Raw genomic sequence first — 21,673 nt, 5'->3', positions numbered from 1 at the left:
CAACCCAATCGCCTGGCTCTATCCTCTGTCGTGGATCCCTTGCGATTCGTCATCGATCTCAAAGCTTCAAGATAGCGCGGCCTCGAGGCACGGCACCTCGTTTCCCCGTCGCATCCCCAATCGCACCCAATGCCGCGATCTAGTTTCTCAGATAACCCCCTGCTGCGGGTATCGCGGCCTGTATCGGCCTGCTCGCGATGTGAGTTGTCATGGTTGCGGCTGACTGCTTGTGTTCATGCGAGGCTAATCGTGCCCCACAGGTCGAGCTGCAAAAGTCAAGGTAGCTATCCTTCCCCACGCTGCCCAGCCTGATTGATCTAACGGGCTCTTGCTGATACGTACTTGAATTTGTCTAGTGTGATGGCAAGCTTCCAGCCTGTACTGCCTGTGAGAAGGCAGGCCGCGAAAATGAGTGCTCCTCAGCCAATGACCAGTTCGCCAGAGGCAAGGAGAGAAGGTTGGTCCGCCCGTCATGAGATCTCGGCATGCGTGATGTTAACAGAGACTCAGTTATGTAGCAGCCCTGGAGCTTAGAGTTGAAAAGCTAGAGAAGCGGTTGGCATTTGCGAGATCGCGCAAGGCATCGGTTAATCTCCACGATGTCGATGAAGCGACGGCGGCTCCTGCTGACCGCAAGGACTCTCTGGCCAATATTCGAGCTGCGATTCACCGGAAAGCCGCCCGTAAGAGGGAGGACTCGGATGTTAACGCACTCGTGTCTGACTTTGGCTTCTTGTACGTCCATCTCTTGGCCCCGCACTTTGAAGTGCGTGCTGACGTTTGCCAGATCCGTCAACGCAACAACTCGCGATTTTGAACCGTCCGTGAGCGGCATGACGTTCGCCCGCCTGGTGCTGGCTGCCGCGACTAACGACGAGGTACCGGATCCGACGGAGGACAGTTTCCCAACCAGAGCAGAGGCCTTCGCCACTGTTCAGTATTACATGGCCAATGTCTACTCACTGTTCCCGTCCTTCTCGGAGACTCACTTACTCACCGTCTTGGACGATGTCTATCAGCAAGACGAAAGAGTCAAGGACAGGCTCAAGGATGCCGACTTTTGGCTACTGTACATGGTTCTCGCTATTGGGTACGCAGCCCAGAGCAGGGACAAAAACGATGACTTCTCTCGCCGCGGTCTAGACTTTGTCGCTCGCGCCTTGCCTTTTGCTGACAAGGCACTGATGCCTGGATATCCAAGCCAGATTCAGTCGCTCATCCTCTTCACGCAATACTCAATGCTCGACCCTGGCCATTTCGACAGCTGGTATCTGATAGGATTCGCGAGTCGTGCTGTGGTTGACTTGGGATTCCATCAAGACCCGCCACAGCTCCAGGTTCCCGATAAGGCTGCTCTCGACCTTCGGAGGAAAATGTTTTACTGTGTATATGCACTTGACCGGTAAGCTCGTTGAGCCTAGATGGCATGCCAGATTCAACTCGCTGACACCAAGGATAGGATGATCAGTATGGTTCGCGCCCGATCCTTCTCATTCACAGATGATTCCATCAATGTCGAGTATCCCAGCAACTCTGGCTTGACTTCTGGGCCGATCACTGGCCCTCAATCAGCAGACTCGGCTTTAGTCTTGTTCCAGCTTCGTCGACTCCAGTCCGAATGGTATCAGACACTATTCCAGGGAGACGCAGCGCCACTTTCAGATGCTGCCTCCTTCATTTGGCAGATGTGCCTGGAAATGAGAGAGTGGCACGAGTCACTGCCTGATAACCTCCCCTCGGGCATCCGCGAGTTCTTTGAGCTCGAGCTGAGATACAGTTACATCCACTGCCTTGCGCCTAGCGATCGCCAGCCACACCTGACTGACTACACCCGCAAACTCATTTTCGAACATGCCATTGCTTACATGAACACAATTCACAGTGTCGTCCATGGCTCCGTCAACACGGCATTCTACTCCTCCCTGGACGCTCTCAAGGTCTTTTTCGTGGCAACACAGTTCTTCGTCGTCTTCAACGACAAGCGTGAGCTTCTTATATCGGAGCAAAGAATCATTCCGCCTATCACTCGTCCAGGCACCGCACCTCCGCCACCTCTACCGCATCGCCCGGCTGGTGGCGAGGATAGTTTGGACAGAAGCATGCGATGCTTGCAGCAGGTTGTGGAAACACTTGCAAGATACTCTCAGCGATGGGACATTGCGCTACAGCTCAAGACTACATTTGAAGGATTGTCATCAGAGTTGTTTTCCTGGCTTCAAGTACGTCGGCAGATGAGAGAGCAAGGACAGCTGCCTCAACAACACCAGCAACAAATGCAGCAGCAGCATCAGCAATCGCCTCATCAACCGCAGCAGCAGCAACAACAACATCAACCACAACAACAACCACTCTACCACCCACACCAACAGTCTTCACCTATACCCCATGGTCCCTCGCCGCCGCTTGGTCAACACCCTCAACACCCTCAGCATGCCCAACATCCATCCTACCCGCCTCATCCCCATCCTCAGGCCCTCATGGGGCAACAACAGGTGTCGATGCAAAGCATGATGCAACAGCAGCTTCAAGGGCAACCGATGATGCAATACAGATGGGTCGGCGATGGGGGCGGGCAGATGATGCCTGGTCCACCAGGGCAAGGCCCACCGATGTGAGCCACATGAACAAAGTCATTGCGCAATGCTCGTTGAATTCTGGAAACGAGATGGATACCTGGATTGGAGCAGCACATTTGTATTCTTAGATTATAGAGATGGCACTCCATCATCAGAGTCTTCTCTACAACAAGGTTCTGTGTCAAACCTACCTGAATTTGAGTACCCCTATGACGCGCAATTGCCTAAGGTCCATGAAAGCCGTGTTGGAATGCCACCTTGGCTAGTATTCGCTACCATCAATGGTATAAGCTCTGTCTTTCTCTCTCGTCTAGCTTTACTCTTTTCTTAGCGTAAGCTCTGTCTTGATTCCCCTACTTACTTTCTGATATCTAGGTCCAACTTCACAAAGGCTTTGGGATAGTAACGGAAGGAAGACATCAATGGTGATTGCACTTCTGAGGAACAAATGTGCAGATCTAGCATTACAGACGGAGGGGGGTTGAGAGAGCTAGGGATGAAGAAGCTAAAGATGTAAACCATCATCTGCTCCTTTTCTTGAATCGTTGCATTTGTGGATGCCATGAGACACCACGGTTCGTTCGGTATGGACCCCAAAGATGCGGAATGGAGGGCAAGTACATGGGGGAGACGTCAAAAAGACCGACCATGGTAAGCAGTCTTTGGTAGATGATAGCTTGACTAGACAATGCAATCTTACCGCCTAGTCATACTCAATAAAGGAGAAGTCTAAAAATTGCTAGGAGTTGATTAGGAGCTTAAAGAGGTCTATACATTATAAAGGTCTTGCCAGTGAATCCAGTCCCGCTTACTATATGATTTATACGTCCGTTAGCCTTCACCCGGTACAGTGCAGCTACTACAGTGCAGCTACGCTTGCTTACTTTTATAATAAAATAGAACTAAGGTTAAAGAAGTGTTCGCTATCATGAAGTGTAGTGATAGTACTGTTCGTATTCGTGCTCAGATACGAGCGAGCTGATAAGGTCACACTGATACGAGCACGTTTGGAGGAGTAAAGCTGGGTCAGACGGTTAGTGGGATTTTGACGTTCAAAGAGAGAGGATGTAGATGGAGGGTACTGTGGCCCGCAGCGGTATCATTTCATCTTCACATCGACAGTGTGCTGATGACGAAAGATGTTAGAAGAGCAAGATGCGGTGCCATTGTAGAGGGCGTTTATGTAGGTATCTCTAGCTCGATACATGTACTTGTGCCGAGATGATGAAGACAGAGATAGGGAGGGTTTTTTTCGTTTCATTTGCACTGCAGTCTCATTCCGACCTGTATTGACTGACAAGTCCTTAACCAAGTCATTTCATAAAGTGACAAACCAAAGATGATTCAATCATGACAACTTTAATTTCGCAATCTGGGGTATAATGCGACGGGACCTATGCCTCTTTCAGGCTGATCCTCAGTTCTCTGATAATAATACATCAATCCGCATTACTCATTACTCCTCTGCCCATCTCCAATTACCGACATATTCTCATCTCTTAAACAGCCTCCTTCCTCTCAGACTGCTGAATCTCAGCACCGTCCTTGTTATCAATCGCAGAGTGGCCGTGGTGTCCCTCCTCGGGTCCGACGCCCAACATCTGCGCGCCCTTCTCGGTGTGGTTGGCGCCGCCGAACAGCTGGTCCATCTCCTCGAGCGGGATCTGCTTGGTCTCGGGGATGAGGAAGTAGACAAAGATGCCGAGGACGATGTTCATGGCCATGAAGAAGAAGAGGCAGTTGAGCCCCTCGTTGGCGAGGAAGGTGGGGAAGAATTGCTGGAAGATTGTGTTTGCGACGTTTTGCATCTGAGAGCACATGCCGACGGCCTGGGCGCGGACGTTGACGGAGAAGATTTCGGCGGTCCACATCCAGGTTGTTGCGCCCCATGTTGGCTTGTAAAAGAAGATGACTTTGTAGATGTTAGTTGAGTGTACTCGAGGAGGGAGGATGTTGAGGGAAGAACTTACAGAGGAACAGCAAAAACACAATGGAGATACCGACGGGCTCGCTCTTTGTTCCGTCTGCCGCCGTGGGAGTCTTCATGCCGACAATGGGGACGATGAGCATGCACACAGCCATACCAGCCGCACCGACGAGGAACAACCACCGACGACCGAAGCGATCAGCCGTCCACATGGCGTTAAGCGTGAAGAAGATGCCCATGGTGGCGTTGAGCGCGTTGATGAGGTTAATCGTATCGGTAGACGGCCAGACCTTCTTGTAAATGGAAGTGGAGTAGGAGTTGAGGGTACCCTGGCCGGTGAGCTGCTGTCCGACATTGAGAGCGAAGGCGAGGTAGAGGCGCTTGCGGATGGAGGGGTCCTTGAAGAGGGCGGTGTAGGAGCTGCTGATGGCCTCCTTTTCGTACTCGATGGCTTCGCGGATCTGGAGGAGCTCCTGCTCGACCTCTTCCTCGGTGTCGCGGATGCGCATGAGGGCGGCGCGGGCGGCCTCGACGTTGCCGTTCTTTTGGATGTGCCAGCGCGGGGACTCGGGTTGGAAGGGGAGGGCGATGATGATGAGGATGGGGACGAGCATCTGGAAGATGACAACCATCTTCCAGTCCCATTCGCCGAGCTGTTCGCGGCGCTTGGAGCAGGCGTACTGTAAGATGTGTTAGGGGGTTTTCTCTGTGCGGGAAAACGAGGGTGGAGGAACATACGTTGATCCAGTAGGCGATGAAGGAACCGACAGAGTAGAACATTTGCCAGCAGGCCATGATGTGGCCACGAATCTCAGAGGGGGCGACCTCGCCGATGTAGACGGGGCCGGCGGTGAGAGCCATACCCTGGCCGAGACCGATCACGACGCGGCCGGCGATGAAGACGCCAAGCTTGTGGTGGGGGGTGAAGGTCTGCATGAGGGTCGCGATGATGGTGACGAAGCAGCCGATGGCCATGCCCCAGCGACGTCCAAGGTAATCGGCCTGTGTTGAGAGGTTTGTGTTAGTCCTTGCTCTAGCTGATACTACATTCGATGACATGAGAGGGTGTGCTTACAGTGGGACCACCGATGAAGAAACCGGCAACGATGGCGCCGATGGTGTAGGCGGTGTTGACGAGGCCGATGAGCTGGGTGTCCTTCTTGAGGTCGACGTCGACCCAGGCGAGCCAGTTCTTTGAGCCCTGGAGGGAGTTGAAGACGGAGGCATCGTACCCGTAGAGGACCATGCACATGGCCGCCATCAGGGAGATGTACCAGTTGTACACTCTTTTGCCGGACGGAAGACCCATCTTGGCGGACTCTGTTGTTGGCGAAGTTGCTAGAGAAAGATAACGACGCCCTGTGTGGTAAGAGGAGGGTGTTATCGACCCAGAGAAGAGAAACTGATTGAAGCAACTCCGGCAGAGAGGTGAAGAGCCGAGGAGGGAAGAGGAGGAGAGTCGTTCGATTCAGGAAGAAGGGGAGATGGGAGGTTGTCTTTAAAACCTTTATCTCAAAGGCGCACACCATACCACGCTATACCCGGTCTCTTTCTCTCACAAAAGTAACCTAAGCCGTTCAGATAGGGATCCCCGCAAGAGTTTAGATTTCCCCCAATCCTTTCCCCCAAATCCCCTCATCTCACACCCCCGGTCCCCCTCATTCCCCGGTCTGACTATCCGCCCAAAAGATGCTGGGCTTCGAACGAAGACGGCTGGCTGCCGCTACACTCGAATTAGATGGCGAGAAAGAAGAGCAACCAACCGAGAAAGGAGGAGGGATTCGGGCTGGCACCCGGCATCTTTCCCCATAATTGTCGAGGGCCCCAGGCCTAGCGCTGGTTCCGGGGGAGTGGAGAATGAGATGGGGGAGTTTGGATGGCATAGTTGGATGGTTGGATGGATTTGGTTTTCTGCACACCGAATGCTGAGAGATACCTAAACTAGAGCCGGGTTTCTGTCTTGTTGCATATGATTATCCTTAGGTACATGTAGATCAAGTTCCCATGCTTGAGTCTGTCATAACCGCCAGGTAAAGGGCCGAAGACATTGTCAAATGTGATATCTCCAAACACTCTCTTCCGTTGCTTTCCAAGGCCTCTCTGTGTTAATTCCCTCTCTCATCAACTATGTCGTCCAAAGACAAGACAACCCAAGGAATGCGGCGACAGAACGAATCTCTTGGCGCCGCGCCGCGTGTGGCCCGCCGTGTCCGCCTCTCTTCCCCAGAGACCCCCAACCTTTTCAACAATCCTTGCTCGACTCTTGTCTCCGCGAAAGGGCCAAAGGAGAAAGCTAGCCAGCCGGCTAGCCCATGGAGAAGGGGGGGCGTCTGAACCTGCGGAGAAACCCCCAACTTCTAATAATCCACCAATGGCAATTTCGCCTGGGGAATCGCCTTCACGTACGGATACGCCCTCCCTCAGTCCCCTCAGGACACAATTCCAACCACCGCGTGGAGGCTGGTCTGGGCAAACGCTTGTTTTCCCTTCTTCTTCTCGACTATACTCGAACGAGCCCACACGTTCCCCGTTTCCCCCGTGGGCCGTGAGACTTGTTTGTGCAGTTTGCAGGCGGAGCTGCTTTCGAGTTCGAGAAGGAGGACTGTGACTTATGCGACTGACTGACAGCCAAGCCCGCATTATCGCACGTCCTTGACGCGTGCGCTTCTCGCTTCGAATGTCTACTGCGTAGGCAAGTGGATTTTGTTGCCGATGATGGCCCTTGGCACTGCGCATGGCTGTCAACGTCTGTTGTCGGATTGCCGAGTCCCGTATCTGGACACGCCTATGCGTGGGGCCGGCTCTGTATATCTCTCAGACTGCGTCTCTCCATCGTTTTCAACATGTCTCTCGGTAGTGTATATCTCATATTGAGAACCACCGTCCATAACGAGATATCACCGATGAGATAACTCAACTGGCGCATGCAATGCTGAACTGAATCCGGTCGGCTCTTGAATCTTGCGCGCGCGGGCGACCGCGCCGCAAATTACCGCCCCCATGTCAAGTGCGTTCGAGCTTCCTCCTGTAATTCTGCCTATGAGAGGTTCGCATGTGAAGAGCAATGTGTTCTGTTACGCTAAAGTCTGTTGTCACCACATCCCGGCCCTTGGAAGGTAGACTTTATCTTGAGAGAGGGACCCATTTCTTTCTGCAGCCGTTCCCTACATGCGCAGGAGGCAAAAAGAAAATAGGCCCAGGCTTGCAGCCTTCCGCGCATGAGACGCCGGAGTCGTTCCGCTTAATCTCCAGCGTAAATGACATGAGGGCTGCTCCCGCGCGGTTTTACTGTTTCCTTGACTCGCCATAGCAGTGACCAGAACTCTATCCCTGAGATTAGTCACTGCCATTCAAGGCATCTCAAGATACCTACGCAGAGGCGAGAGTAAAGAGGCTCAAAAGGAGACAACACAAGCTTCAGCCAGCGTAAGCCAAGAAGAATAGCAGCACACTTTGACAGAATGCTGCCCTCCTTCGGCGATTATCCAAGAGACCATCAGACAGCCAAGCCTGGCCATTCCGCGATTCCCGCGTTGGCACTGCAAGCCACCCGGCGCCGCCAAGAAAACATCAAAGATAAGCCGAGTATCTCAACTCCCTCGGCCATGTTCTGCGCTTTAGCTGCTGATGACAGCTTCTCGTGGACTCAGACTTTCGGTCCAAACACGCCAACGGCAACCTGCCGCTAGCTCAATCCCAAGAGCCTGGGACCCAAGAAACGTGGCGAGTAATGCAAGGCCAAGATCACCTGTGCTGTGAAGCAGTGAGCACCCATGACATCTCTTGATCGTTGGGAGAAACCCTCCATCCCATCGGCACAGATTCGGATACTCCAGGAAATTGTTCAAGAAATCAACCCATCCCCATCTTGGCACTAGCACCAACTGCCATCGTGACTCCAGGTCTCTCTCCGCTTCATCTCCCCCGGACCCCAGAAAACACCGTGCCGCAATCCGGAGTCAAAGAGGGCGCAAAAGTAGAGGAATAAAAATCGAACCACTGGAAAATCCGGAGTCCCCAAACCACACCTTGGGATATTTCAGCTAAGAGTAAGCCATGAACTATTCCAACCCGTCAAACGAGGCCTAAGGGGACGGGGGACCCGCTCTCCCCGCGAACATGATTGATGGAAGAAATAAACATTCCCCAGACAGCCCCAGATGGGATGGGAAGGGGGGCAGCGACGACGCCGCGCCGCCGCCTCTTGCTCCTACACAAGGATCTCAAAGTCCACGACAGCATTTTGAAAGGATCTTGTTGGCGCGTTGGATGCGCGCACGCCCACGCTAAGCACCGAAGGCGTTGCCGCGGGCGGCCGTTCTCGCCAGGGTACTGCGGGTACCACCTGAGAGGACTGCTTGGGGGTTAACCGTCTAGTCTAGGCTGGACTAGGATATGTACGAATAGGTAGTTTGTCGAGAAGGAGGTGACAACTCGACAAGAGGGATGTGTCAGTGAAGCCTCTTTTCGTCGACGAGTCCGAAATCTAGTCCTATACCTATTCCTACACATTTCTCGCAATAGAGACTAGTGAAGCTGACGCATGCTGCGTGTCTGTGGCATGGTTGCCGTTCGTACCAGACAGATGCGGAGATGAAGAGTGTGATAGGATGCCGAGAGCAGGAAGTGTTTGGCCAGGAGTAGCTGAGATGACTCTCGATCGTCGTGTTATGTGATTCCATTAGCTTACCGAGAGGACGGGACGGCGGTCTGAACCCAAGGCTACCTTACTGACCCTACGTGCCTCTGGAAACCTACCTCGTAGGCCGGACCCTAGCATCGTTCTCGGACTTCGGCACCGGTTGCACACCAACTCTGGTCGCATGACGGGAGGGAGAGTATGGTCGGCTCGACCAGGGCTTCTTCCTTTTTTCATGTAGTCATTTGGGGAGAAGCTGAGCTACTATGGCTTGCGAATGCTCGCGTGACCAGTTTGGGAGAACTGGACTCGCGTCGTTCTTGTTCTCAGCGCTTGAGCTATGCCACAGCGCAGCTGGTTCTTGTCTCCTTTGTGCTTGGAATGATCTCCTTTCCTACCGTCTTTTAAAACATCCTACTAAACTTGAGCAGGTCAATGTTACTAGACACTTCTACGAAAGCCCCCTCGGTCATTCGTCAACGGACCCCTTATTCCAAATTCTCATGCAAAAATCCAAACGACAACGAGTCTCTCCCTTCGAAAGTACGTCCCGACTCACGATGGACCCGACAACTTTCTAGACAATATAATCACCTCGCTTAAGCCTCCAAACCTACCTATACATAAACTAGACAAACAGCAAAGGATACGTTCGATACCTCTGGGTCCGAAGACGCGCTAGATTCCATCACGCCTCGATGCTTTTCTGAGAGTCGTACTTCGTAATGGAGGAGCGTCTAGTCGAAGCACATACGCTATGCGTGTCTAGTACGTAGCGAATTGCCGTCTTGATAGCTTCGCTTGGAGCTCTGTATCTTCTGCATACAGTGGGGGTCCAGACATACCTCAGCCTCGAGAACGTATCCGCGATTTGATATCTGCATGAATGTCTGAAGTTGGTATCGCCGTATCACCATATCCTACCAAGACTCTGACTTCAATGCCAGCCTCCTCAATATCTGAGTTCCAGATCGTGTTGAAAAGGGGAGCCGATGATATTGGCTTAGGAACACGCTGTGAGAAAGAAAGTGAAGATAACCGGCAATGACAGTGGTAGCAACGATGCAAGAAGATGGACCTACGAGCCATGTGTGCCCACATGGCCCCTGACTGTGCCTCACGGGCAATACGCTAACACATGGGTCATTTGACATATCGGAGTAAACCAGGATACTTGATCGCACTTTGATGCTGAATGTCGCTGAGGACAACTTGCTGTTGATACGGGATACAGTGAATCTATCCTAATTAGCTTGGTCCAATGCCATCCAAGTCGTCCATCATGCAAGAAACCATGATCCTAAGCGGCAGTATCAATCGTCCGACTGGTCTCATTGATCGCTAGGTTGGCCAAGCCATTGACACCGGCCTCTTCATTGACCGCCTCCTTGCCCCTCTTCGAGGCGGTCTTCTTCTTGCGTTTCGCAGTCCCGAGGCTGACCGGCGGCGCCTCGATGATCCATTTTGCAATGGCTGCTGCACGCTCAGTGAGTATAGGATACTCCCGTCCATCGTCAACACTCCAACGACGTAGTGCAGGAGAGAGTTCATTAGTCTCGGACCTTCCATTCGAGCTATTCTTCAAGCTCATGAGGTACTCGTGATCCTCCTCTGAGCGCTTCTGACGAGCGGTGATGGCTGCACGAAGGGTAACTTCGTCAACAACTCTATCGTCATCAAGCGCGTCCATGATGGCCTGCTGTCGAACTCTCTCCTTCCGCTGCTCCTCAGTCTCGCCAATGTCTGGCAACGTGCTGGCGTCCCTCGTTATGGCAGCGGCTGCGAGGGCAGCGGCTTTATGAGATGAATGGGAACTGTCCTGCTGCACGCCAACTGGTCCATCAAGGACCGGGAGCGGCGCTGGAGCACACAAAAGTTCCCAAGAAGCACTCATTTGGATCCAATTCTCTGCCCGGCGCAACACCTCAATCCAGTCTGCCCTCGCTGGGGACCTACTAGCCTGGAAGAGCGGGTAGCCGTCAGCAAGTCGAGCGAGACGGGCGACCATGTGTGCGTGGCGTAGAAGCTCCTTGGTAGAGGTCTGTACCAAGCAATGGCAGAGCAGTAGAGAATGGAGGGCCTCGGTCAGTAGTGGATGATAGGTAATAGTCTCATAGTTATTCGGCTGTACGGGCCCTGATGAGCGGACCAAGTCCTGGGAAGGGTACGGCGGAATGTCTGCAGGTGGAACGGCAGCAAATAGCTCGGACAAGGCAAACGCCTTGTAGGAAGGGATGCTGCCCGAGTCCGGAACACGAGGATGACGGTAACCCTGCGCCGCGAGATTTACTTTTTCAGTAAAATCCCGGGCGACCTTCAGCGGTTGATCCGGTGTGTAATGGAAGTTTGACAGATAGGCCATGTAGTCCCGGAGTGCTTTCTTAGCGTATGTCTTCACCACTTTCCGTTTCTCCAGCCGAATGTGCGCTGCCTCCTTGTCCAGCGCCGTGGTTCCAGGACTCTGCCCATCAGTTTTGCCTGAGTTGATAGCTCCATTCGCACCACTCGCCTGACCAGTCTCTCCGTTCGCAGGAGTGTCAGGCAGACTAGCGGCTACATGCTGGCAAGCAATAGTCAAGTACGCTCCAGCTCTTTGGAACAGCAGCTGTGTTTCCAAGCTACTAGGTTGCTGGTCCTCGGTGAGGATGATATCTGGACTTCTTCTGGATCCTGTCGTCAACTCGACTTCTCGGGAAAGCGGTGCTCCGTGTGGTGGCTGGTGATAGCGGTGCACTTGCAGCGCAAGGCTCAGGTCCGAAGCCGCCCCTAGGTAGTCATCCTTGAAGATCCGAACAGTCGCTCTAGTTCGTAGAGCCTCGGCTTCGGTCGGATGCGCTGATATGATGTTGTCCAAAGGCGCTAGACTAGTACACTCGGCCAGCTGTCGCGAGGGTATCTTCTCGTGGAAGAAGTGAACGTATTTCGCATCGGGATCATCTCTGCTGCGTTGCAACACTAGGGAGCCAATTTCCTCGAGAGTCGAAGCACCTTGCATGGTAGCGACACTGCAAGCGATTTCATCCAGACGATATGCGCGGGCGAGCTTCTGGCTTGCCTGCTCTCTCATGCGAAATTTCCGCTCTTTGCTCAGTTTCGTACCGTGACCATTCCCCACGCCGAAGCCCAACGACGACATGTGTCCGTTAAGCCCGCCATGTACGTTCGTCAAGGTTGGTGTTGCGATGTCGCTAGCAGCGCGGACAGCCAAGTTAGTTGCTTCATCGACTAATCTGCGAATCTTGAGAAGGTCAAAGAAGACGGCGGGGTCGATCGGACGGGGTACCGGGGTATTGTAGTTGATGTTCGCAATAGTTTCGAGGATCTCAATGGGCATCTGTAGCCATGGGCCGTGGAAGGAAGAAATGAAGCGCCAATGCCTGTCGCGCAATGTGTCAGCGAGCTGTGATCCATAGTAGAGTATCAACATTCATGGGAGCGCAGCGCACACTGCGCTGGTCGCTCATGTTCTCTGTCGCAAATGCAAGACTAGGGAAGATGGCAAAAGGGGAAACAGACTTGTTGCGACATATTATGAGCGCAGGAGCAGTATCGGGCGCCCTGTTGGCCGATCGCCTGGAGCCTGAATCCTTGGATGAGCCATTGGAAGAGGATTGCGATGCGCTCTCACTAGACACGCCGTCGCCAACATCTTCTACTGTTGTCTGCTTGCCCTTCTTCTTTGCCATTATCTCTCGCGCCAAATAAGGCGGCTTTGTTGCGAGAAAAAATTATGGCGGCGCTGTCAAGTCGGGAAGCACAAAAGCAAAGGATGGTCGACCAGTTTCCCTTGAATTACAAGGTAGACTGGACTCGAGCGATGATGAAGGTGGGGAATTATCGTCCAATTGATATTGAGCTCATGGTAGCAAATCTGTTTATTCCGATGCGAGTAATCTCGTGTGTCTCGTGTGTGGTTGTCGTCGACAAAATCTTGAATTGCTACCGTTCCTGCGCGAGGTGCGCGACTGCTTGGCCGCCGCTTTCCTTCCATTATTTGTCCCTGAACAAGTTCGATCCTTCCTTCCCTCGACACATCGAGGGGCACCCGGAAAGCTCGATTCACGTGATGGGTCTCGCGGTAACGTGACGGATAAGATAAGCATCTTGACCGTATCGATTAGATTGCACCTTATCTACCTTAAGGTACCTAAGGTAAGGTACCTGTGGTACCTACCACACCGTGCTCACCTTGATGTTGCGCCCAACTTACACCAAAACTCCGATCCGAAACTGGGTACGATATCTGGAATTCATCAGCGACGTCCGTTAGACGATCAGATCGATACATGATTTAATGAATTCGGATCGCCCCTGCTGCCGAGTGGCTGGCTACTCATCTCCAAACGCTACCCGTAGCATGCACCCGTCCAGCTCAAGGCATCTTCGGTCTGAAGATGTTTCATCTCAACACGGGATTCTGGCATGGCAGCTGTCGAAGCTGATGAGGGGCAAAGGTTTGGTGTTCGGACACAAAGCCCAACCGAGCTCCGATGGCATCTTACGATGAAAATCTATTGTCATTGCTGTACGCTTGACGCAGGAGACCGAATGCGTCGGCCGTGCTTGTCTCGGGGGACCGGGCTCATCACCTATACGCCTCGCATCTGCATCGCCAAAGTTTGGAGGATCTTGCTGTCACTATCACACTTTCGAATGAGGTAAGTGGTATCTTATTGAGCTTTGAAACTAAGTAGGAACTTCTGTCCTCGTCTGCTGCGCCAAGCCCCCTCCCACGATCCTTGGATTCACGGACCTAGCTGCTGGTGTCAAGTCCTGTTTGCTGGCTGGAGCCATTCCTTGCCGTCGATCGTGGTCGTCAACGTACCGTTGGCTTGGAAGATGTTCGTCAGGATATCAATGGTCAACCGGAAGCCGCCAGAGCTGGTCTTCTTGGTTCCATTGCTTGGCCCCGTCTGGACAAGGTCCGAGTACCAGTCAATCTCCTCCACCGTCGGACTCGGGTTCACTGAAGTGACCTTCTCGGATCCTACTAGCACGTTTGCGCCGTCGTCAGAGTAGTTATGATACTCGACGGCTACAGTTCCCGGCAGACCACCTCCACTATTCGGGGTGATGGTTACGTTTGCCCAGCCGCTGACCTTGCCCTTGAGGGTGAAGTTTCCGTTTGTCGGGAATGGCCTCTCCGGCGCGTGAGTTCCAGGCACATATGGAGTTGCCCAGGGAATGGTGTCACCTAGAGACTCGACAGAGGGCGGTGCGAGAGGCTGCCGGCTTGTTAGATGAGCTAGCATCATGCGCTCGGTACGACCTCCGGGTGCCGTTGATGGATAGCATGGCAGAGGGTTCTCCCCTCCACACTCGGGAAACACGGTCAGGGCCTGGTAGTACACAATACGGGTACCATCATTGGACCATTTCGGGTCGGCGCGGCCGTTCCATTCGGGATCATTGATTGCGCCACTTCCGGGGATACCACTCCCCTCGGCATTGAGTTGTTGCCCAAAGTACGAACCACGGTCACCATGACCATCGATGAGCCATGGCTGGAAGAATCGACGCCCCTGGTTGTTTCTCGTTGATGAGGCCGCGCTCGCGGAGACCAAGTCTGTCAATGGAGGAATGCCGCGTAGACCCGCCATGAACATCTGGCGTCCACTATCACGGGTGTCCATAGCCACGGTCCATTGGTCATCTGGAGATACGTCGACGGGATCCGTATACTCTGGGTGAGCAGTCAAGCGTCGAACCTTTCCAGTGATGAGATCGGCAGCAAAGACATCAATGTTGGACGACTCGGCGGGATACCCAATGTATGTGACCTCTTTGCCGGTACCGCTGAACCCGCGAAGCTCTCCAACAGTGATGGCATCATAGTTGATCCGGAGCAGAGAGCTGTCCTCCGGGTCAATCTCGACCGGCTGCTTATCGTTTGTGCTAAATAACAGATTGACATTGGCCAGATCATAACGGGGCACAAGTGGCTCGCCAGTTGTCGGTGCTTTGTTGAAAGCCAGCCTTCCTATATATGCGAACTGGCTGACCTTACCGGACGTGACGGTGAAAGAGTTAAAGCCGAGATGCTCGTTGCCGGGATGGATGCGCAACTCGCGAATGGTCCCGCCGATTCCTGACCCGTTCACGGCCGTGTTCCATCGGATTGGGTAGACGTGGACTTGATCAGGAGTGCAAGCTTCGCTAACAAGCTCAGCTGAACACTCGATGATTTGCGGTCCAGCAAGCAGGCGTTTGCCGTCCTTGAAAATTTGGGGATAGTCGAGCGGCGCAACAAGTACAGCCTGGTCCTCCGCAGATACGCCGCAAGTAATACACTTCCACGCATCACCGTTCGGAAAAGTGCTGTTGTCGATCTTGACAATGATCAGCTGTGGGCCGTTGTATACACTCGCCGGGTCGGGCGATGCGGGGGCGCCGGTGAAGTTCACCGTCGCTACAACGTGGAGATCATCCGGCAGGAAATCTCCGTTCTGAAGAGCGGGAGATCTCCCGATACACCCGGTGCCGCGGGGGTTGATCTCCAGAGTACATCCTCCGACACCCTCGTCCGCGGTGACAGGGGGTAGAGGGAGCTCTGTGATGGTGATTGGCTCCGGCGCGGGAGGAGGCGGGACGTCAGCTTCCCGGTTCGCGATCTTGGAGTTTTGGGTACTGAAGTCATTGCTATCGGTATGTCTGCCGAAACGGGCCTGGTCTTCATGTTCGTCCGCCGGTGCGGCGAACGCAACGCTCGCGGCGCAAAGAATGCCAGTCAAGGCAGAAGTGAGACGCATCTTGAGGAACTTCTCAGCGGCGCCTGTGAGAGATGGCACCATAAGCTGAACCAGAAGGTGAACCAGACCAAGGAGGAATGTAAGACGAACACAGCTTCTTATGAGCATCTACGGAACCTTGAATTTCTCATCTTGCCGAGAGATCACCCTGTAACCTGATGTCCCGGCGGAAGACCCATCCCGCGGAAACAACAGGAAGATCTCGCCTGGCAGAGCCCCAGATGCACAAAGGCTGGCAGTCCAAGCTTGACGAGGACGCAAGACCAAGGCAAACTGCGCCGTCTCCCGAGGTGTTAAGCGCCGATCTCAAAGCTTGAATATTCGTATGTATTCCGAAAATTCGGGCCGGGGCGGGTCTCTGCTATACGCGGAACGGAAGTCTCGAATACGGCGAATACGGCGGGGGAGGCGGGCTATACGCGTGGACATCCTTGGCTGCGAATGACGATGGACGGCTAGATCAATTTGGCAGGAAATTTTGAGTAAAAGTGTGCCACGTCGTAGGGATACTCCAGTATTCGACGCGAATGTGACGAAGTACGCTGCAACCGTCCAGTACTATCCTCTCTTGACAACTCATTGCCGCAGCGCAAGGCTACACTTATAGCGTCAAGGCATGGTATGCCTATAGGAACCAGCCAAGCCCGCTGCGATGAGTAAACCAAGTTGAGGGCACCTTGTCATTCATACCCAGTTGACATGACAACTTCGGCTGATACGAATGAGTCCGATCTCTTGATTGACTAATCTCTAAACCTGGCTCTGAAAAGCCCGACTACGTTGCAAACATCGTCACAATGCAGCAGAAAACAGGGCCATTCTGATCCACGAGACACTGTCCTCTAGCACTATGATCCAAGTATGTACGTGAGGTATTGATTGCTTCTTTCAGAGTAAAGCTGTAATAAATACCGAAGTCTGCAGGCCAAGCAACCCTTCCGTGGCAACCAAACCCCCATCAACCATATCCCAAGCAACATCGCCCCAAAGCACCTCAACAACCTCGCCAACCTCCACTCCATCCGGCAAAACAACTCTGATCTCGCCCGAAATCTCATCATAACTCAGATTGACCACACTAACAAGGACCTGCTTCTTCGCCTCATCAACCCACACCGCCGCATCAATCCTCTTCGCACCCTCAACAGCAAGATCCTGCGTCCTCTCCGTGCCAAGCAAGAACCCTACCGCAGCCTCATTCGTAAACACACCAGCCAACTTGCTCGTCAGACCCTCCAGCTCCGGCGTGGCCGGGTAATTCCACATCACGATGCCCTTTGCGCCGTGGTTGACCGACAACACCGTCATGACGACCTCTTCCTCGGCGGTCGGGTACCGCGCCCAAAAGGTCTCGTTGCCAAATGCCTGCGGTGCAAACCACTGCGTCTTCTGCCATCCCAGGATCTCATCTCTACGGTAGAACTCGTCCAGTCGCACAGAGATATCCTCAAAATTACCCTCGCAGTCGTCGCAACCGCAGCACCCGTACGTGGCATTACACTCGGTGCCATACACCGTCGAAAACGTCGCGTTGATGGCGACGGGGTAAACGTCGCTCATGATGATATCCGCGCCGGCGCCGTACTCGGCGTAGTGGAAGTCCCAGCAGTTGAGCGCGAGGGAGACCGGGTGGTACGGGTCAATCGCCTTGATCTGCTCGTACGCCATTCCCGTGGAGTTGGCCGGGTTCGCCTTGCCGTCGGCCTCGTCGCTCTGGTACCACAGCAGGATGGACGGGTGAGTGCGCAGCCGGGTGACCTGGTCGACCATGTTTGTGAGGTTCGGCCAGGTCCATAGGACGTCGTAGCGCAGGTAGAGGCCCAGCTCGTCGGCCCGCTGGAGGTAGGGCTCGAATTCGTCCCAGGGGAAGGGGATCTCGCCGAGGCTGCCTGTGGGCACGATGTGGATTACGTTGTAGCCCATGGCGGCGAACTCGTTGAGGGTGTCGACGCTGTCGTTCCAGTACAAGGTCCATTGTGCTGGTTCAATGTCAGCCCGAGGTATGAATATGGTTGTGATGAAGAGCTCTTACTGTAGTAGGTGTAGGCGAAGATGAGGTCCCAATCGGCATCCTTGCCTCGTTGCGCGAGGAGTCCGCCGTACAGGTTATCGATACGCGACACGCTACCGTAGTCCTCGGGGTACGGAAGATACGGAAACTCGGTCCAGCCTTCGTACACATGCAAAGAGTCCAACTTTGTTCGGATCGTGATGTTGTACGTCTCCATACGCGGAGTGAGCGAGTCTAGCGGGAGAGCAACCTCGTTATCGCGAGATCCGAGCGCAACTTCTTCGGTCGCCAGGACATCTTCTCCCAGCAAAATCTCAACTGTCAACGGCTTGGATGTCGAATTGGTGTAGTTCGATCCATAGCCGACGGGCAGCGGAGAGCCGACCTGGTTCGAAACGGCGGCGTCGATGAGTAGGTTTGCTGAAGAGTCGGTCTCAAGATAGATGCTTAGCCGCGGTCGCACCTTGAGTCGCAGAAGGGGAACGCTAGAGATGGCTGGCTCGGGGAACCATCCACCTGGGTCAAAAGAAGAGTTTCTGCGATTGAACCTTGTGAGCACTTGACCGGCTGAAACTGACGCAATCGGGTAGAGGGGACTCACGTTGCGCGATACGCCTTTCCGCACCAAATGTCAACCCCTTGCGGGTTGTTGAAGCGGACGGCCTGGCCATTGACCGGCGGGAGTGCCGCGATCAAGGCCGCGATAGCCGGAATGAGCTTGCGGAACATCATCCTGCCGTGAACGTTCTCACCCAGGTGTTGCGAATAGCATCATGCTGGTCTGGCTCACGATTCGAAGCCATTGGACTTATATGAGCGGGGAAGTCAGCTATTGACCCCCAGTCATGGTACGCAACTGGATTGTTGCTTTGGAGATGCAATCAGGTGGATCACAGCCGGATGGGCTATCAATGGCCTGACGTGTCATCGCCGCTGGGTGATTAGCGTCGTCATGACCCTGATCAGGAAGCTATCATGGACGGTAATGAGGGGAACGCGCAGGGTGAGGGGCTCTCCGACTTGGGTGTTTATGAATAGCGACGTTACATCTCTCCAAATCTCCAACTTTGGAAGTTTAGCCGGTTCGTGGGCGGGGAAAGACTTCGGCACTAGGAAATGAAGAGTGCCGAAAGGACGGAAGAAGCGGTACGGCATCACCGGCGAATCGGCCGGGCTTCTGTGCAGTGTTGACTAGATGGCGTCTTCCGTGGGTCGCGAAAGCGCGACGACTTCAGGGACTTTGATTGATACGTTGTGTTTGCTTACTCTGGTAAACTTGTGGCCGCTTTCTTTTACCTGGCTCCTCTGTCTCTTCATCAACCTTCATCAGTCAATTGGATTGCTGAAATGCAGGTGAATGCTGCTCCAACATTCCTCAATCAGGGGCGATGGTCATTGTGGGGATGCAGAGATAAGCAAGGGTCGTGATAGAAGCTCATATCATGATCGTCCGTCGCTTTAACTCACTCCGATCTTCGGGGCTCTTTAACATGCTTTGCGCTAAGTCTTTAGCAGCTTTTCTGTTCGCAACGTTCAGATATTCCATCGGTCGTCTGTTATTTGCAACCATAGACATGGTAACATATCAAATGCGATCTATTGCATGGTCTTGCACCTACGCGGGCGAATCGAAAAATGGACGTAGAGGTCCAGAATTCCATCATCTTCCAGGGAACAGAGCGAAACCCGTGGCCGTGGAACCGGAACACCCTCCCGACAGAAGCCCTGTTGCATCGAACATGGGTAACATATCGCAACGGCATTGTAAACGTCGAAAATGCTCTTCTTGTAGTAACATGCCTATGCTCACGCGAATCCTTGTTTCATCAACGTAGCCAGCGGCATCTGCTCGTCTCTACGACAGAGATGCCGAGATAGCACCTTCTCTGCCAAGGTCGGAAGCGAAGCTGTCTCATATTCCTTGTCCCAAAGATCGCTCTCCCGAACTGCGTTGATCGACTCCAAAATGCTGGCAATTTCGCGGCTATCCCACATACCTTCCCTTCGCTTCATAGAGTAGAGCAGCGAAATAGCCCTCGACTGTACTTCGGGGTCTCGCGAAAAGGTGGCAACCACCACCAACGGCGGGATCGTATCAGCAGCTATAGCAAAGTGCGGCAGCTGTTGTGAACTTCCTTCCCCGGACGGACAAAAGGCCTCAGCCCTGTCGAGCATACTTCTCCAGATAGCTGGAGCTATCGTTTCAATGGTGGAAGTTTCGCACTGCTTGATGATCATCTTCCAATCATTTTGGATAAACGTCAATATTTGCGCCTCTTTCAAAGCCTCTGGGGAAAACGAAGGATCAGACTGCCATATCTCGATGCTCATATCAATTCTGGAGCTCCATGTATCCAGGTGATGCCGTGCTTTCATCCAAGCGTCGAATATCTCATCTTCGAAGGGCGACATGTCGCCAGGTAGATCCAGGACAGAGGCCCAAGAACGTGGTGGAGCCTGGCGAAAGTTGAAGCCTATGATAGAGCCTAATGCCTTTTCAACACGGTGGATTTCGAGTCGTGCCTCGTCCAAGGTCTTGAAGGGATCATGCCCAGATGCCTCAGGTACAGCTGGAGGCCGTAAGAAGAAGTCTAGATCAGGGGTGATTTCTGCCTCGAGCAAATAGGCTGTATCGATCCCAATGCAGGAGAACATGACGGCGATGTCAGAGAGCTGATCAAAGTATTTCCTGGCGGTCTCGGCCAGACATAATTGTGAAGGGGACAAGGCTTCAGCGCCGTTCATCTCAAGACTCTCTACTGCCTCTCGAATGGAGCCGAGGATCCTACAGCCACCCCGTAGGTGCTGTATTGCTTTGTCATACCGCCCTTCTATTACCTCGAAACAAACAAAGACGAGGCAAGAGACGAGGGAAATTCTGATGGACGTAGTAGATAGATTCTTCTCCCTGTCCGCCAGTGTCGACCTGAGAGCTTTGCCATAGTACGACATGGCCAGACTTGCAAAGTCTTGATCTTCCGTAACCTTGCTCGCATGCGAATAACCATCAAGGAAAGCTCTGTGCGATAGACCGAGCCCTACCAAAGCATGTTTAACTGAGTGTGAATAGTAGCCCAGCGGTATGATGTAGTTGTTCCAAAGCTTGGTCATCAGCGCTAGGTTTTGAAATCCAGGAATGGTAACCCGACGGACGTGATGGAACATGCATTTTTCAATGAGAGTTCCGTCAATGTCCCAGTCAAGCGATGATGGCAGTTTTTCAGGTGGTTGCGTTGCCTGGTCTAGGTGTCTTTGCTGGCCGGCATCGCGACTCTCACTCATCCGATGTCTTTGGCGTGTTCGGCGGACCCGACGCCCTACCAGATGGGCATCCTGTCTGTGACTATGAGCGAAACTCTGTGCAAAGATCTCATTAGGGTCAGCAACGCTTACTTCGAATTTCTATAGAAAGTTAGCCTAGAATGTTCAAAGAAGACTCCGTTGCTCGCAAGTGTGGCACCACGTACCCCGTGCTGTGTCCGGCCAGCGGCTCAAGTGCCGTTGACGCTGCCGGTGCAAGAGTGTTCGAATGACTGATGAAACAGTGGAACCTGCTAGTGTCTGCCATTTTTCGAATTCTCGTACACTGGGACGAAAAGCTTTCGCCTTCATATGCCCTAGACAGCCTCTCGGAAAACTTAGTCTGGGTCGACTGACAGGTGTCAAGGACTCAAGGCCGGCCTTTTCAGGGAGAGATCAGGCACCCAGCTGAGAGTTGGACGCGTGTTTCAGGGAAGTCATCACATTTCCTCTTTGGTCATTCTCGGCACC

The 21,673-nt window shown here is 53.4% G+C and overlaps 6 protein-coding genes across 6 annotated transcripts; 1 reads left to right on the top strand and 5 right to left on the bottom strand.

The window, feature by feature from the left end:
* Window positions 1-129: 129 nt before the first annotated feature.
* Window positions 130-2,615, top strand: CCOS01_04205 (fungal specific transcription factor domain-containing protein; the record flags this gene model as incomplete). The annotated part of the gene is made up of 6 exons (XM_060452387.1): window positions 130-199; window positions 261-280; window positions 357-457; window positions 511-735; window positions 788-1,402; window positions 1,460-2,615. The coding sequence occupies 6 exons, from the start codon at window positions 130-132 to the stop codon at window positions 2,613-2,615; spliced, it is 2,187 nt and encodes a 728-aa protein (XP_060316345.1).
* A 1,460-nt stretch (window positions 2,616-4,075) lies between these two features.
* Window positions 4,076-5,812, bottom strand: CCOS01_04204 (uncharacterized protein; the record flags this gene model as incomplete). Its single annotated transcript, XM_060452386.1, has 4 exons — window positions 4,076-4,488; window positions 4,547-5,183; window positions 5,242-5,505; window positions 5,579-5,812. 4 exons carry the CDS (start codon window positions 5,810-5,812, stop codon window positions 4,076-4,078), a joined length of 1,548 nt encoding a protein of 515 aa, XP_060316344.1.
* A 4,630-nt stretch (window positions 5,813-10,442) lies between these two features.
* Window positions 10,443-12,828, bottom strand: CCOS01_04203 (uncharacterized protein; the record flags this gene model as incomplete). The annotated part of the gene is made up of 2 exons (XM_060452385.1): window positions 10,443-12,542; window positions 12,589-12,828. 2 exons carry the CDS (start codon window positions 12,826-12,828, stop codon window positions 10,443-10,445), a joined length of 2,340 nt encoding a protein of 779 aa, XP_060316343.1.
* Window positions 12,829-13,908: 1,080 nt separating this feature from the next.
* CCOS01_04202 (saponin hydrolase) lies at window positions 13,909-15,933 on the bottom strand (the record flags this gene model as incomplete). Its single annotated transcript, XM_060452384.1, has 1 exon — window positions 13,909-15,933. The coding sequence occupies one exon, from the start codon at window positions 15,931-15,933 to the stop codon at window positions 13,909-13,911; it is 2,025 nt and encodes a 674-aa protein (XP_060316342.1).
* Window positions 15,934-16,779: 846 nt separating this feature from the next.
* CCOS01_04201 (uncharacterized protein) lies at window positions 16,780-18,634 on the bottom strand (the record flags this gene model as incomplete). The annotated part of the gene is made up of 3 exons (XM_060452383.1): window positions 16,780-17,870; window positions 17,924-18,438; window positions 18,504-18,634. The coding sequence occupies 3 exons, from the start codon at window positions 18,632-18,634 to the stop codon at window positions 16,780-16,782; spliced, it is 1,737 nt and encodes a 578-aa protein (XP_060316341.1).
* A 1,074-nt stretch (window positions 18,635-19,708) lies between these two features.
* CCOS01_04200 (C6 zinc finger protein) lies at window positions 19,709-21,470 on the bottom strand (the record flags this gene model as incomplete). Its single annotated transcript, XM_060452382.1, has 2 exons — window positions 19,709-21,259; window positions 21,366-21,470. The coding sequence occupies 2 exons, from the start codon at window positions 21,468-21,470 to the stop codon at window positions 19,709-19,711; spliced, it is 1,656 nt and encodes a 551-aa protein (XP_060316340.1).
* Window positions 21,471-21,673: the final 203 nt, after the last annotated feature.

The sequence above is a fragment of the Colletotrichum costaricense genome (genome assembly GCF_030867565.1).
Source record: "Colletotrichum costaricense strain IMI 309622 chromosome Unknown Scaffold_4.1, whole genome shotgun sequence".
NCBI lineage: Eukaryota > Fungi > Ascomycota > Sordariomycetes > Glomerellales > Glomerellaceae > Colletotrichum > Colletotrichum costaricense.
Note: the sequence above shows the minus strand (reverse complement) of the source record. Positions and strands in the feature narration are given on the sequence as shown.